General features: G+C 43.0%; 1 protein-coding gene across 1 annotated transcript in view; it reads right to left on the bottom strand.

Annotated features, from left to right (window-relative positions):
- Positions 1-7301: 7301 nt before the first annotated feature.
- CACNG1 (calcium voltage-gated channel auxiliary subunit gamma 1) overlaps positions 7302-13998 on the bottom strand; it is a 30347-nt gene continuing 23650 nt past the window's right edge. Inside the window, exons 3-4 of the mRNA XM_081181564.1 lie at positions 9848-9985; positions 7302-8096 (exon numbers count right to left, since the gene is read on the bottom strand). Coding sequence (XP_081037690.1) covers positions 7870-8096; positions 9848-9985 — 365 coding nt within the window. The 3' untranslated portion in view covers positions 7302-7869. The remainder of the gene's footprint in view (positions 8097-9847; positions 9986-13998) is intronic.

Below are 13998 nucleotides of genomic sequence, written 5' to 3'. Positions count from 1 at the left end.
AAAGAAAGAAAAAATTGAGGTTTTATTTGTTATACTTGTCCAAACCTTCCTCTGGAAGAAATCCAAACTTCCAAAGTTATAGCTGGAGTTTTCCATTCTAATATTTAATGGTTATAACACCCAAATATTCCTGCCTCCTTCACCTTTAGCATTTGTTTACACAATCTGTTCATCTTCCCGAATTCCTCCAGGAAAATTATCAGTGTTCAAACACCCCTACCTATGACTCTTCTGTCTGCCTGTCTTCCAGCTCATGTTATGCTCAATACTACCAGACTGAGTTACTGCACCAGAGCCTCAAATCTTAATTCCCCCCCATAATGCTATGAGGACAGAGCTGATGTGGCTTCTTCTATTTGATCAAAATCTGATCCTTATCAAATTGCAACGTTTACTAGACAAATATGAATTAGACAAGTTGCATTTGGGAACATCTGTCTTGTTTGTAGACTTGCAGCCCAAGCATTTTGTACTCAAGTTTCCTTGTCATGAAGACCCCAAAAGTAGCTTAAAATGTGGATTTGTGCGGATTTGTGCTAACAGTTCTGAATCTAGTAGTGTATCCCTTAAAAGGTGTGTTTGTGTATATGATTACGTGGTGAAAAATAAGGTTTACTGGCATTGCACTGCAGTTTTAAGTGGAGCTGCTTGTCTTGCTGCTCCAAGATAATGCAAAATGGTTTCTATTAGGATTCAGCTTTAAATTAAATGTGAAGGATAAAGTATGTGTGGTGAAGATTGTATCCAGTGAAGTTGTCCTATTAAAATAGGACTTTCCACCTGCAAAACAGGACTTGTTTTATCCCCTCTCACAGAACTGCTCTGGAGGGTTGAGGGAGCACCCAGAACAGTTTGGAGGGTGGGGATGGGGGAATAGAGAAAGAATGAGAGAAAAAGAAAAAGCCCTGTTGCACAGGCAATTTCATTGGAGTCAACTCATGGTGAATTCGTATAAAAGCCATTTGAGAATTAGGTAATCTGCTTCCTGTCCCATCCATATCAGTAGAAATGTACCTATTTAGGCAGGCCATCTTCTCGGAATGGGCATTGTATTTCTCTCCCAATGTAAGATTGAATATCCTTCCACTTATATTTTATTAGTCTTTGCTGCAGATATTTACCCTCTTTTTTCTTGCAGTATGCATACTACCTACTTAGCTATTGACATTGATTTTGACAGCAGCCATTAGTCTGAGATGTGGAGTTGCTCATACGTCCATTTTTCTTTGTTTCTTTGTTTTGTTTTGCTCATGCTCTGATACACTGCAGTGTAACACCACATGACGTCATCATAAATCTCTTTCAACCTATTGTTTTATTATATATTTTTCTAGATACCTTTCCCCCCACCGCCATGCCCTCCTCTGCAGTATATCACTGCCAGATGCCCTGCTCAAGTCTAATAAGTAAATTCTTTGTTTTCCTATAGTGCACTCTGGGCTTTTAAACCCGGTATTAAATAATAAACCCTCTTTAATCTACACACTAAAAACAAAAAAGTTCTACCTTCAAGGCCAGCGTTAGCTAAAACTGAGGTAATGTTTAATAGCGTATAGAGATGGAGATGGGAGGTTGAGGGGGTGGGGGGAAACCATCTTGTTTTTGGAAGCAAATACATTGCCTCATGGTTAGGCCAGTCACTTTTGCCTTTAGTAAATGCAGTCATCGTATAAAAGCCATTTGAGAATTAAGTAAAGAAGTAACCGGGAGGCTCATTTGCAAGACAACAACCCAGTTTAATCAACCGGAAGGCTTTAAGGTGATCACCTGATGGCTGCTGAAGGATTTAGCCAGCACAGCCTATGCACTTGACCATGATTGTGGCTTCAAAGGGGCATATAGTGGTTGGAGCAGGACATGTATATGTTCTATATGGAAGCACCACGTAATGGGTACTGCCATACATTCCTCACCAGGTTTGAGCTCATCACCCATTCCTACAGGTGATTGTAGGGTGAAATGGAACGTCTGGGAGCACATATCTTCATCCTGCTGGAAATGTTGGATGCAGATGTTGGCACAAGCATCTCTCAAAACTCCTGGAGCACCTCTGCGAGTGCATGTGCCTGCAATTCTGTCATGACATGGAAATGGGAGGGAAGCTACCATGAAAGATACCAGCTAGCTCAGGTTTTGTGTGTGTGTGTGCAACAGTCTCTAGATTGGACTATGCAACACATGCAAACCCTACTTGTTTTTGTTCTATATCAGCACAGCTAACTAAAAACCCTCCGTCTGGAAGAAGCTACCTTTTGGTTGGGTCTCCTGTGCATTTCTCGAGAGAAATACGCCATTGCCCTTGTATTTCTTACCTAGCCCTAGCTAATCTGCATGCCATTCACACGGTAGTGGCCCTGCAATCCGGAGTCTCTCCATTTGTGTCCCTGGCTCCATTCTTGCCCTCATAATACGCCCGAGATGACAAGAGCTGCTGCTCATTACCCTCTTCATTTGCTTCCACTGGCAAAATGCTGCCACCCACAAACTGTTAAGGTAGCCCTGACGTGGGGAACCTGAGTCCCTCCAGATGTGGTTGGGCTCCAACCTCCGTCAGCCCCAGCCAGCATGACCAGTGCTCAGGGGTGATGGTAGTTGCCATTCAGCAACATCTGGACGCCTATAGGTTCACTACTGCTGTTACGGTCAGGTATTTAGGACGAGCTAATGAGAGGATTTTTGTGTGCGGCCACAATGTACGATTATGCCAATTTAAACCCCGTTGATTTTAATGAGAGAATGCTGTACCTGAGGCTCTGCAACTGGGATGCCATTGTGGTTCTGTGGATAAATTCCCCTTTAATGTGGGTCTGTTAGTAAAACGGAGTTAGAAAAGCGATCTCTTTTGAATACAGATTATCTCCAATTTAATCCCATTCTCTGAGAGGCAAGATAAATACCCACGGTGAAATAACTGAGGTGGTTGTGTTGCAAATGATACTCAACGTGGCTTACTTTAGCAAAGAAAATGGCCTTATATTAAAAAGTTAGTACTATCTAGTATTAGCGGAAACCTCAGACGTAGCTCAGAAGAGTTGCAAAGCACCAATAATGTTCTAAACCTTTCAGAACACAAATTGCATTAACTGTGCACCAGTGGTCAAGACTGGTAAATCCAGAAGGTGCTTTTGAAATGGTTTCACCAAGTTTTTTTTGTTTGTTTGTTTTTTTGCGATTCCTTGTAAACTGCGTGGAGGACTGGGTCTTACAGTATCTTCAAGTGTAATGATTGTCTTGGTGCACTCTTTATTTTTAAAGATTAATGGTAACACAAAAATGTATTTTACTGCTACATTTAAAATGTATTTATAATAAAAATGCCTTTTTAATAAATAATATTGAAATTTACCAGTGCATCATGTTTGCTGTACATGCTGATGGATTGTCTCAGAAAAAACTCCCAGCGATAATACATGTTGTTTGAATTGAGCAGTTGTTTGAATTGAGACTTAAATATTTGTGGGGAGATGATTTTTTATTTTTTTTTGCTGTTTGCTTTTAAGTGGAAGAAGAGGCAAAGTGAAGCTATGTTTGCAAGCAATCGGTCCAGCTGTTCTCTGTTAAGAGAGGTCTTATCAACCTCTGGGGTGTTCACAATAAAATAAACCCATTTCATGCATCTTTCAACATGGCACTGACATGCAGCTTAAGAACCATGCCTTAACATCTGCTCTAGTACTTAATAATGTCACAAGCATTCGCTTCACTGCCAAGAAGCATATCACAGCTGTTAAACAGAACTGTATATAGGCACTCCCAAATAGCATTGACTACAAATTGTGCAGAGGTCCCTGAACCCATTGCTTTTTCTTCCGTGACTTAGAAGGGCATCTGTTTCACTGAGTACTGCTTGTCTAAGTATAGATCAGCCTGATGGGAACAATAATGTTCTGGTTCTGCTGTGCCCTGTGCCGTATCCCTGTCTATGGCAGGTCTGGGAACCAAATAATTGCATGTTGAGCAATGGGAGAAGGTGGGGTGGCCAAGTGTAGGAGCCAAGGACAGAGCTAAAGCAGTTTTAGTTTGGTTCCCATCCTGGTTGTACAAGGGCAACGACAGATTAAGGAGGCAACTGAGAGCCAGTACTACCCCCCTGGACTGGATGTAAGTAAGAAGGTAGAGAAGCAGGGACTGTGTGAGGGCAGACTTAAGATTGCAGTGCCCCATTTGTTTTAATAGACCAGCCATCATGGCTAAGAAGTGAGTGACTCCAAAGTGACTTTTAAAGCCCTAAACCGTCTCCACCCCCATCATTCAGCCCAGACACTGAGGTCCAGCTCCGAGGGCCTTCTGGCAGTTCCCTCCCTGCAAGAAGTGAGGTTACAGGGAACCAGGCAGAGAGCCTACTCGGTAGTGGCACCCGCCCTATGGAATGCCCTCCCATCAGATGTCAGGGCAATAAACAACTATCTTACTTTTAAAAGACATCTAAAGACAACGCTGTTTAGGGAAGTTTTTAATGTTTAACGCTGTATTGCGTTTTAATATTTGGTTGGAAGCTGCCCAGAGTGGCTGAGGAAACCCAGCCAGATGGGCGGGGTATAAATGGTATATTATTATTATTATTATTATTATTATTAATAATAATAATAATAATAATAATAAAGATAATGTTTGGCGCGATGGTGGCAATGGAATTTTGTGGTTCACCTCAAGGATGATTCTTCTGTGGGTATGGACAAGAGCAGCCAAGCAGTCATTAGGAATATCCTAAAGGAACGGATGTTCTCTGTTGTGTATCAGAGATGAGCATGAATTTCTCAGTACAGTGGTGCCCCGCAAGCCGAAATTAATTCGTTCCGCGAGTTTTGTCGTCTTGCGGTTTTTTTCGTCTTGCGAAGCACGGTGTCGGAAAAGTTTTGGAAAAGCTTCAAAAATACCAAAGTCTTCAAAAACCTCAAAAAAGGCTACCACACCGCGTGCTATGAGTTGCTCCTCGAAGTCAAGTCGCAACTGTATTAACGGTTTTAAGAAAAAGGAAACAAACTTGCAAGACGTTTCCGTCTTGCGAAGCAAGCCCACAGGGAAAATCATCTTGCGAAGCAACTCAAAAAACCAAAAACCCTTTCGTCTAGCGAGCTTTCCGTCTTGCGAGGCATTCGTCTTGCGAGGTACCACTGTATGATAATTGCTTTGGGTAGGCCTAATTCTCATTTATTTGGAGGAAATTGCTCCTCCACACAGCCATTTTGAATGATACGTGTCCCCTCTCCAAGGAAGCCTTACTGTTTTTCCCCTTAGCTTTTTGAGCACAGACTTTCGCGGTTCAGGTTGGCCACATTTAACTTAGATGATGTGAGATGGGGAAGCTGAACAAAGAACAAGGAAGCATGCCAGATTTCGTGCGCCTTAGTCTTGGGACAGAATAGTGCCTCTTAAAGGGGGTAAGCCTGAAATTCCTTACTGCTAAACCTTTATTCTAGCTGATGTAGAGCAATAAGAACATAATAAAATAGAATCAACACACACACTACATTGTCATAGGCAGAAGGGCAACAGTAACAAGTCTGGGGATGAATAGGTGTAAGTAGAACAATTTGTGGCAAGTGTAGTTTAAGATTAAGTGAGGTCACAGGGAACCAGGCAGAGGGCCTTCTCGGTAGTGGCACCCGCCCTGTGGAACGCCTTCCCATCAGATGCTAAGGAACTAAACAAATATAGTGGTACCTCAGGTTACATACGCTTCAGGTTAAATACGCTTCAGGTTACAGACTCCGCTAACCCAGAAATATTACCTCGGGTTACCTTGCTTCAGGATGAGAACAGAAATCGTGCTCTGGTGGTGCGGCAGCAGCAGGAGGCCCCATTAGCTAAAGTGGTGCTTCAGGTTAAGAACAGTTTCAGGTTAAGAACGGACCTCCGGAACGAATTAAGTACTTAACCCGAGGTACCACTGTATCTGACTTTTAGAAGACACCTGAAGGCAACCCTGTATTGGGAAAATTTTAATGTCTAATGTTTCAGCATTTTTATGTGCTGTAAGCTGCGCAGAGTGGCTGGGGAAACCCAGCCAGATGGGCGGGGTATAAATAATAAAATTATTATTATTTATTATTGTTATCATTATTATTATAATTGCCTGTTGAACTGAGAGATGATAGATGCTGAGAACTATTTCACACAGTTCTGTTTTCAAAGGGTATCCTGATCAAATGCTTTATGTGTACATGTACACATATGACAAATGTATTTGCACACGTATCTTTCCCAGATTCTCCCACCTGTGAGTTGGGATTGGGCTTGGCCTCCCTGACAAGTGTGCATTGGTAGCAAAAGCAGGTTTGCCGGTATATAAAAATATAAACGTTTTCCTGATATATCTCTGTGATGGTTCCGTGTACCTCCCTGGAGGGGCAAAGTATCAGAGTCACCAAAAGTAAAACTGGCCAAAGCACATGACTGGAGCAGTCATTAAAATTATCCTTATGGAATGGGACGCCCCTGTGTTCATCGGAGAAATGTTGGAGGATATGGTGATGTACAAAAAAGTCAGTAATATTACCTCAACATTTAGTTACTGAAAAAAACAAAGCAGCCAACATTAGGCCAAAGCAGATATATTATTAGGTTAAACTGGCATTAATATCCATCAAAGGCCTGAGGGAATACATTATTTATTTTTTAGCAGATGCTGAAATGTGATCCAAGTTGGTGCCTGCCTTAACTCAATGGAGTGGCCATTCTGACAAGGGCACCACTACCGAAAAGGCCCTCTACTGCATTACCACCAAACAGTTCTCTCAAGGTAGTAAGGCAACCAGGAAGGCCTCACTGGAAAACCTGGTGATTGGGTAGGTCGGTATGGAGGAAAGTTCTCCCTCAGATAGCTTGCACCTAAATTGTTTGGGACTTTGTATGTCAAAACTAAAACCGGGTTTGTGTTCTATGTCCCTTGAAAATGGGGGCAGGCAGGGCTTGAGATATTTTCAGAGTTGAAATAAAGAATAATGCCCTGAACATTTTGTTCTGATGATGTTCAAGGAACATCAACCTAAAAGTGTGTGTTTCTTTTTCTTATCGAAAGAGTCGTTTCTTCAGTGCCTCCTACATTTATTTGTCTTCTCAGTGGCACCTCTTTCTTGGTGAAACGTGGTGATCTTCTGCTTTGTCACACTGCATGATGCGGAGTATATGGGGTCAGTTTGTTAGAAAAAGTTAGATTTGGAGGAGATCACTTGCAACCCTCCAACCCTAAGAATACAATTTTAAATGTGATTTCACCATTTCCCCCAGTCAAGATGTCTCACTGAGCTCAAATGAAATCACAAAAGCTGACATTAAACAGCAAGGCGCTTGTAATGTGGTTTTATCCAAAATCTTTTTTTTTATTGTTATGTGCTTAATGATGTACATTCCACAGATTAGTTGTAACATTATTTACAGTCATTCGCCAATCAAGTCCTCCTCCAGTGATAGAGATGGAGAATATGGTTTACTCACAGAGGCAGGCAAGAATTTGCCTTGTATTTTTTGCTTCCCCCTTATACCTTACGGAAGCTGGGTGGGAAAAAAAATATGGACAAAAGCGCTCTCTTAAATGCACATTTCCATTCAAGTGGATTAATGCTCTCCGTTCCTCATCTACATTGGGCATATTACAAACTGATAGTTCCGCAGAGCACAATTATTTGTACACGATTCCGGAGCCAGTAATCTTAACACTTTTATTTTTTGTTTTAAATGAACGGTGCTTTGTATTTAACCTCCCCCTTCGATTCCACAAACAAGTGTTCTCCAAAGATTCTTCAGTCATCCTACACTGTCTCCTGGAGGCCTCTTATAATATCTATATATATAGCTGACCTTTCCGTATGCATGCTCAGAGCAGGGGGATAGGATGTTACTTAAGTGGCAATCCGAGCCCGGAGTGGCTTAATGCTCTGGCTCGGCATCCATACAAGTCTCCCAGGGATTCTGGGGCATGCGAGGCAAAGAGATGAGCAGCAGAGCAATCCCACAGATGAAGAGCAGGACAAAGGAGGCGCAGGCACAGGCGAAGGACCACGAGTAGTAGTACTCTATCCAGACCGTATAATCACTGTCAATCATCCTTTTGACAGACTGCCTCATGACTTCCACGGATATGATAATGCACAAGCCTGGAGGGAGGGAAGAAAGGAAAAGCTGTAAACAGCTGACGAACAGGGTTCGCTGTTGTGATCTTAATTGGTTTTGGGCTTAGCTGAATCCAACATCTTCTTTCTGATTGCCCACCGTTGCTGGAATATAGAATAGAATGTCCAGTCCAGCACCACTTGCTTGTCACAGAGATGCCTATGGGAAGCCCGTAAGCAAGACATAAAGGCAACAGCATCATCTCACTGTTGTTCCCCAGCACCTGGCATTTTAAGGCATGCTACCTCTGATTGGGACGCGGGTGGCACTGTGGGTTAAACCACTGAGCCTAGGGCTTGCCGATCAGAAGGTTGGTGGTTTGAATCCCTGCAATGGGATGAGCTCCTGTTGCTCGGTCCCTGCTCCTGCCAACCTAGCAGTTCGAAAGCACCTCAAAGTGCAAGTAGATAAATAGGTACCGCTCTGGCAGGAAGGTAAACGGCATTTCCGTGCGCTGCTCTGGTTCGCCAGAAGCGGCTTAATCATGCTGGACACATGACCCGGAAGCTGTACGCCTGCTCCCTCGGCCAATAAAGCGAGATGAGCACCGCAACCCCAGAGTTGGTCACGACTGGACCTAATGGTCAGGGCTCCCTTTACCTTTACCTTTACCTCTGATCGGTAGGATACAGCCAATATGATTCGTTGCCTTCGACAGCCTTATCCTCCATGTTCTGTGCGTTTGTAAGTCTGTGTGCTCATGCACACAGGCCACATGTGTATGTGTATGCATGCACACAACAAAAGCTGTGAAGGCTGGCCTGGCCATAGCCTTTGCCAGCAAAAGTTTCTTGCTGAATGGTTCGGGAAGGCGAGGAAAAAAAGTCCTTAAAGGAATGGAGGATTGTGTGAGAGACCCATCAGAGTCCGAGGAAGGTGTTCCCCGCCCATCAGCTAAGACAGTGATGGCCAAACTTGGCCCTCCAGCTGTTTTGAGACTACAGTTCACATCATCCCTGACCACTGGTCCTGTTAACTAGGGATGATGGGAGTTGTAGTCCCGAAACAGCTGGAGGGCCAAGTTTGGCCATCACTGAGCTAAGAGAAGTGTGTGTGTGTGTGTGTGTGTGTGTGTGTGTGTGTGTGTGTGAGAGAGAGAGAGAGAGAGAGAGAGAGAGAGCATCTGTGCAAGAGAGAAAAGGAACACAAAAAGCTGTCATTTAAGACAGACAAGAGGAGAGACAGAGACAGAGAGCTAGCTGGAGGCTGGCAGGTATCTTGGGATGCTGGAGTGGCTCTGGGGATCTGATGAAGATTAGTGGATTTGCTGCTTGTCTTAAGCTGCTTGTCTCTACCTGTGCTGCACTTCTATATTTGCAAATAAGTGAAATATTACGACGAGACCAAGAAAGAAGGCAAACTTTGGTAACTTTTAGCTGCTCAGGGAAGTGAGAGGCACATAACTAAGGACTTCAAGAGGCTTGAACGAACAATCACAACATATCCTGAGAAGTTTGAGTACGTTTAGCAGAACCAACATGCAATGACAAGGCAGCTTTACAAATGGAGCCCAATATGTGGTCTCTGTCTTACACCAAGAGGAAATTAAGAGCAATGAACTAGCTCAGTATGTTTCTTTCCCAGGTGAAAGTAATTGTTTCCTTCTTTAGCATGCCACTCAAATCTGCCCCCCTCTGTTATTGGAACTTTATCAACATTCTGCCCCCCATCTTCCCCTGAATTTGATTCACACCATGAAATCTGCATCCATTTACCCCCTTGTGTGATGATCTACCTGAAAAGGTGTAAAACATAGCAGCTGGCCTTAGGAGATAATCCATCTTTTTCCTGAAGGATAAGAGGACACAAATAGTTCCGATGATGGAAAACCCAACGCTGAAGATGGCAATGGCAGCTGCAGAAATGCTGTATTCTGTCAAGACAAAACACAGAGGGAAAAAATGATGACTCTCTTCAGACAACTCTTCAAGCCACATTGGTCCTGCATAATTCCTTTAAAGCAAATCAAAATCATTAAGAATATGTGGTGGCGGTGGTGAAGGCTTATGACAATCCAAGGCTTTCCATGTGCAGTTGTTATCTCATTTATTATTTCATTCATTAATGGATAGTTTGTGTTTTGACATTTCATGTCTATCTGACAAGAGCAAGCCAGCAGCAAATCACACCAAGAAAGTTGGAGTTAACTCTTTATTAGCAAAAACAGGATCTATACAGGAGTGTCAGGACTAATGAGCACAGCAACTTATCTCTGGTAGGTCTTGCCCCAGTGAGGCAGTCGCTCAGACTGAAGGTCCCTGCCTTCCAACAACTGCCTAAGTCCCCTCTTCTCCAGGTTTCCCCCAAGCAATCTGAGACTGAGTCGGCATGAATCTACGTAACTTCTCCTCTGCCCTTTTCGTCCCTCTCCTGGTTCTGGGAGACCAAGGGAGGGGAGCTTGTCACAACAGTAGGGGGAGACACCCATGCCGCTTTCCCTGCTGGATTCATCTCTGCCTCTTGGCCTCCCTCCTCTTGAGCCGTTTAAGGTTGTATAAGGTTGATACTCTTGAGAGTCCCATGGATGGCAAGAAGATCAAACCTCTCCATTCTGAAGGAAATCAGCCCTGAGTGTTCACTGGAAGGACAGATCCTGAAGCTGAGGCTCCAATAATTTGGCCACCTCATGAGAAGAGAAGACTCCCTGGAAAAGACCCTGATATTGGGAAAGATGGAGGGCACAAGGAGAAGGGGACGACAGAGGACAAGGTGGTTGGACAGTGTTCTGGAAGCTACCAGCATGAGTTTGACCAAACTGCAGGAGGCAGTGAAAGACAGGAGTGCCTGGCGTGCTCTGGTCCATGGGGTCACGAAGAGTTGGACTAAACGACTAAACAACAACAAGGTTGTATAGGTCTATTGAGCCAGGAAACTTATTGGCAGTGCAGTCGGACCAGGACTGGAGTTATATGCAGTTTGAGAAGCTCATATTGCTCAGGATTGGGACAAGGCTTCTTTGAGCCAAGGCTTCAGGACAGCACTCTTGCACTGCATAGCTAAGCTAAATATGTTGTATGTTATGGAGCCAAACAAACAAGCCAATGTCTGAGCAAGGAAAGGATGGATATGTTAATTTAATAATTCAGAGGTTTGTTTACATATTGCATTAGTTTGCAGATATATTTAATATTTAACATGCACAGCCATGCATTAATATTACAGTGGCTGATATTTGCCTTCTATGTTGTTTTTAAGTGTTGCAATGCCCCACTCCCCGTTTATGCAATCTAGGAGAAATATTGAAGGTTATTTTCCTGCTAATTGGCTCCAATATAAGTACACTGATTTTTGCAAAATGGCAAACATGTTTCACTTTAATCTGTTGTTTTCTGATTACATATTTTCCTTCATGTTTTTCTGTCCCAAATCACATAGGGGGGGAAAGGGCAGCTTCTGATTTTAACAGCAAAAATGGCACCCCAGTGAAAGGTGCAGAACCCAGCCATCTTCCTGCGGTTTACAGCCCAAGTTTTCTCCTCAAGGGCTTGAGAGGAAGTCTGGGACTGGAAGTCACCTAAGTCTGGAGAAAAGCACCAAGGGAGAGGAGATGCAGAAGGCAAGCTGCAGAAGCTGAGGGAGGCAGACCTTTGGCAGTGGGCGGTTTCTGCCCTCCCCACTTGGCGACCACTTTTGCAATTGCAGCTGGAGTCCCCTTACCTGGTGTTAAACAGGTAAGCTGGAGTCCTGTGTGTTAAATAAGCACCAAAAAAATAAAATAAAATTGTCCATGTCCATTACTCATTTCCCCAAAGGTTCAGCTTGCCCCACATCAGTTTCCTAATAAGAGTCTGCCCAAAAACCCTTACGCATTTTTATTTTGCACATACAGTGGTACCTCAGGATGCGAATGGGATCCGTGCGGGAGCCCCATTCACATCCTGAAGCGAACGCAACCCGCGACTGCACGTCTGTGGGTTGTGATTCTCTGCTTCCGTGCATGCGCATGACGTCATTTTGAGCATCTGCGCATGCGCGAGCGGCAAAAGCCGGAAGTCACCACAACCCGAAAGCGCTCATCCTGAAGCAATTTCAACCCGAGGTATGACTGTATATGTTATCCTGTAAATATGCACATAGTTTTGCAAACAAGGTTTCCCCAATACAACACATTTTGTACATCGTTTTCACTAGATATATGCATTTTTGTGAATACTTTCCCCTAACACATTATAAGATGTATTTTTGTCAAGTAGCCGGGGGGGGGGGGTTTAGAAGAACTGCATTGCAAAATTTTGAGACATGCACATTACACACGTGTCAGAGAATAGGCTGAGGAGAGCTACTCTGATGAGGAATGGTGGGGACCTCCCCCTCCCCCTGCTTCTGACCAGGATCCTGAAGCTGCCCAGGAGTAGTGGAGCAGTATAGATTTGGAGCAGTGGTTTGCAGAGGGGCATAGTTCAGAAGACAATTGCTGGGCAGAACTGAGTGGGAAACAGCTAGGAGAAGAAGATCAGGGAGAGAGAGAATTAAAAGACTCCCTTTCGCTGGAAAGTTTCCTTCCGATCAGTCCAAGGTCATGGAGAGCAGATAAGATAAGGCACAGAAGTCTTGCCAGATGAGAAAGTGACGGGGGTGGCTCGGGGTGAAGTGGGTGGAAACCTTAATTGGAACCACCTTTGCCCCAAGAATGGACTTTTTGTTCTTTCGCTGTGAATATTAAAATCCCTTTAACTGGTAAGAGACTATTTTTACTTTGTTCTTCTCATCCATGGCCAAAGGGAGGGAGGAAGCCGTTTTCCCGAGGCCTGACAACAGGACAACTGTGTTTTGTTTTGTGCGTTGGCTTGGGGTGGGCAAATAAGGTAGGTTTGCATTAAAAGCATTAAAATGTGAACTGAGCGCATTTCTCCTCCATAACCCTCCAGTTTAAACTGCTGCCATCATATCTAGTTTGGCCCTGATACAGGTTGATTCCACTTGGGATAGGCTGACATACATTTAAAATGCTTTTGAACATCTTTGAAAAATGAATTTGAGATGGTTTGTGCACTTTAAAAAAAAAACTTTTTTAGCAGTGCACTCTGAGGATTTCCTCTGAAGTGAATAATGATGGGATAGACATGTTTTTGAGATCAAATGTATGCCTCTAATAGTGTGCAAACAGCTAATAAATGTGTGCAGAAACCCAGGCTTTTATGCATAGAATGTTTATGATTTAAAGCATAAAGGTTGAAGGAAACTCTTCAGATTATTATTAGTATTTTTATAGTAATTATTAAGATTATTATTACTATCAACAGCAGCAGCAGCAACAAGCTTTCATGGGGTTTAAAACAGTGATTTGTATAAAAATTGCAAACATTTTTTTGCTTGCCTCATGCTAACATATATAGTATTGAAGAATTAAGAAATAAGATGTTGGGCTGGCGTGGAGGAAGAAGCACAGATCTGATAAGAGGTAGGAGATCTGGTGAGTGATAAGAAATCTGACAAGTTATAATAGATCTGATAAGATAAGATAAAATAAAATATAAAAAGAGAAGAATACCACCCTAAAATATTGTTATTCTGAAACATAATAAAAGTTACCCATGTGTATAGTTAAGGCAGTTTTTATCAGATAGCCATAGTAAAAGTACTTGAATTTAGCAGTAATGATGCCATATTACTACTGAAAAAGATAATGAAGGTCAACAGGTTGATCCACATCAACAAACTGTGGAGGGTCCCTTCCCCATTCTCAAGACTGAGTGAGCTATATTGGCTGCTGATAGAAAGAAGAGGAACATTTTAAATTTTTTAAAAATAATTTTATTGCAAGAAAAGACCTTAAAAATCCAAAATAACAGCAGTAGGATAGCTAAACACTATAGACACATGTTAAAATATGTTGTGTAGTAAGAACACAGGTATAGGAGGGGGAAAGGCTTTCCAGTACTATTA

This window comes from Podarcis bocagei (genome assembly GCF_964188305.1).
Source record: "Podarcis bocagei genome assembly, chromosome: 2".
Lineage (NCBI taxonomy): Eukaryota > Metazoa > Chordata > Lepidosauria > Squamata > Lacertidae > Podarcis > Podarcis bocagei.
Note: the sequence above shows the minus strand (reverse complement) of the source record. Positions and strands in the feature narration are given on the sequence as shown.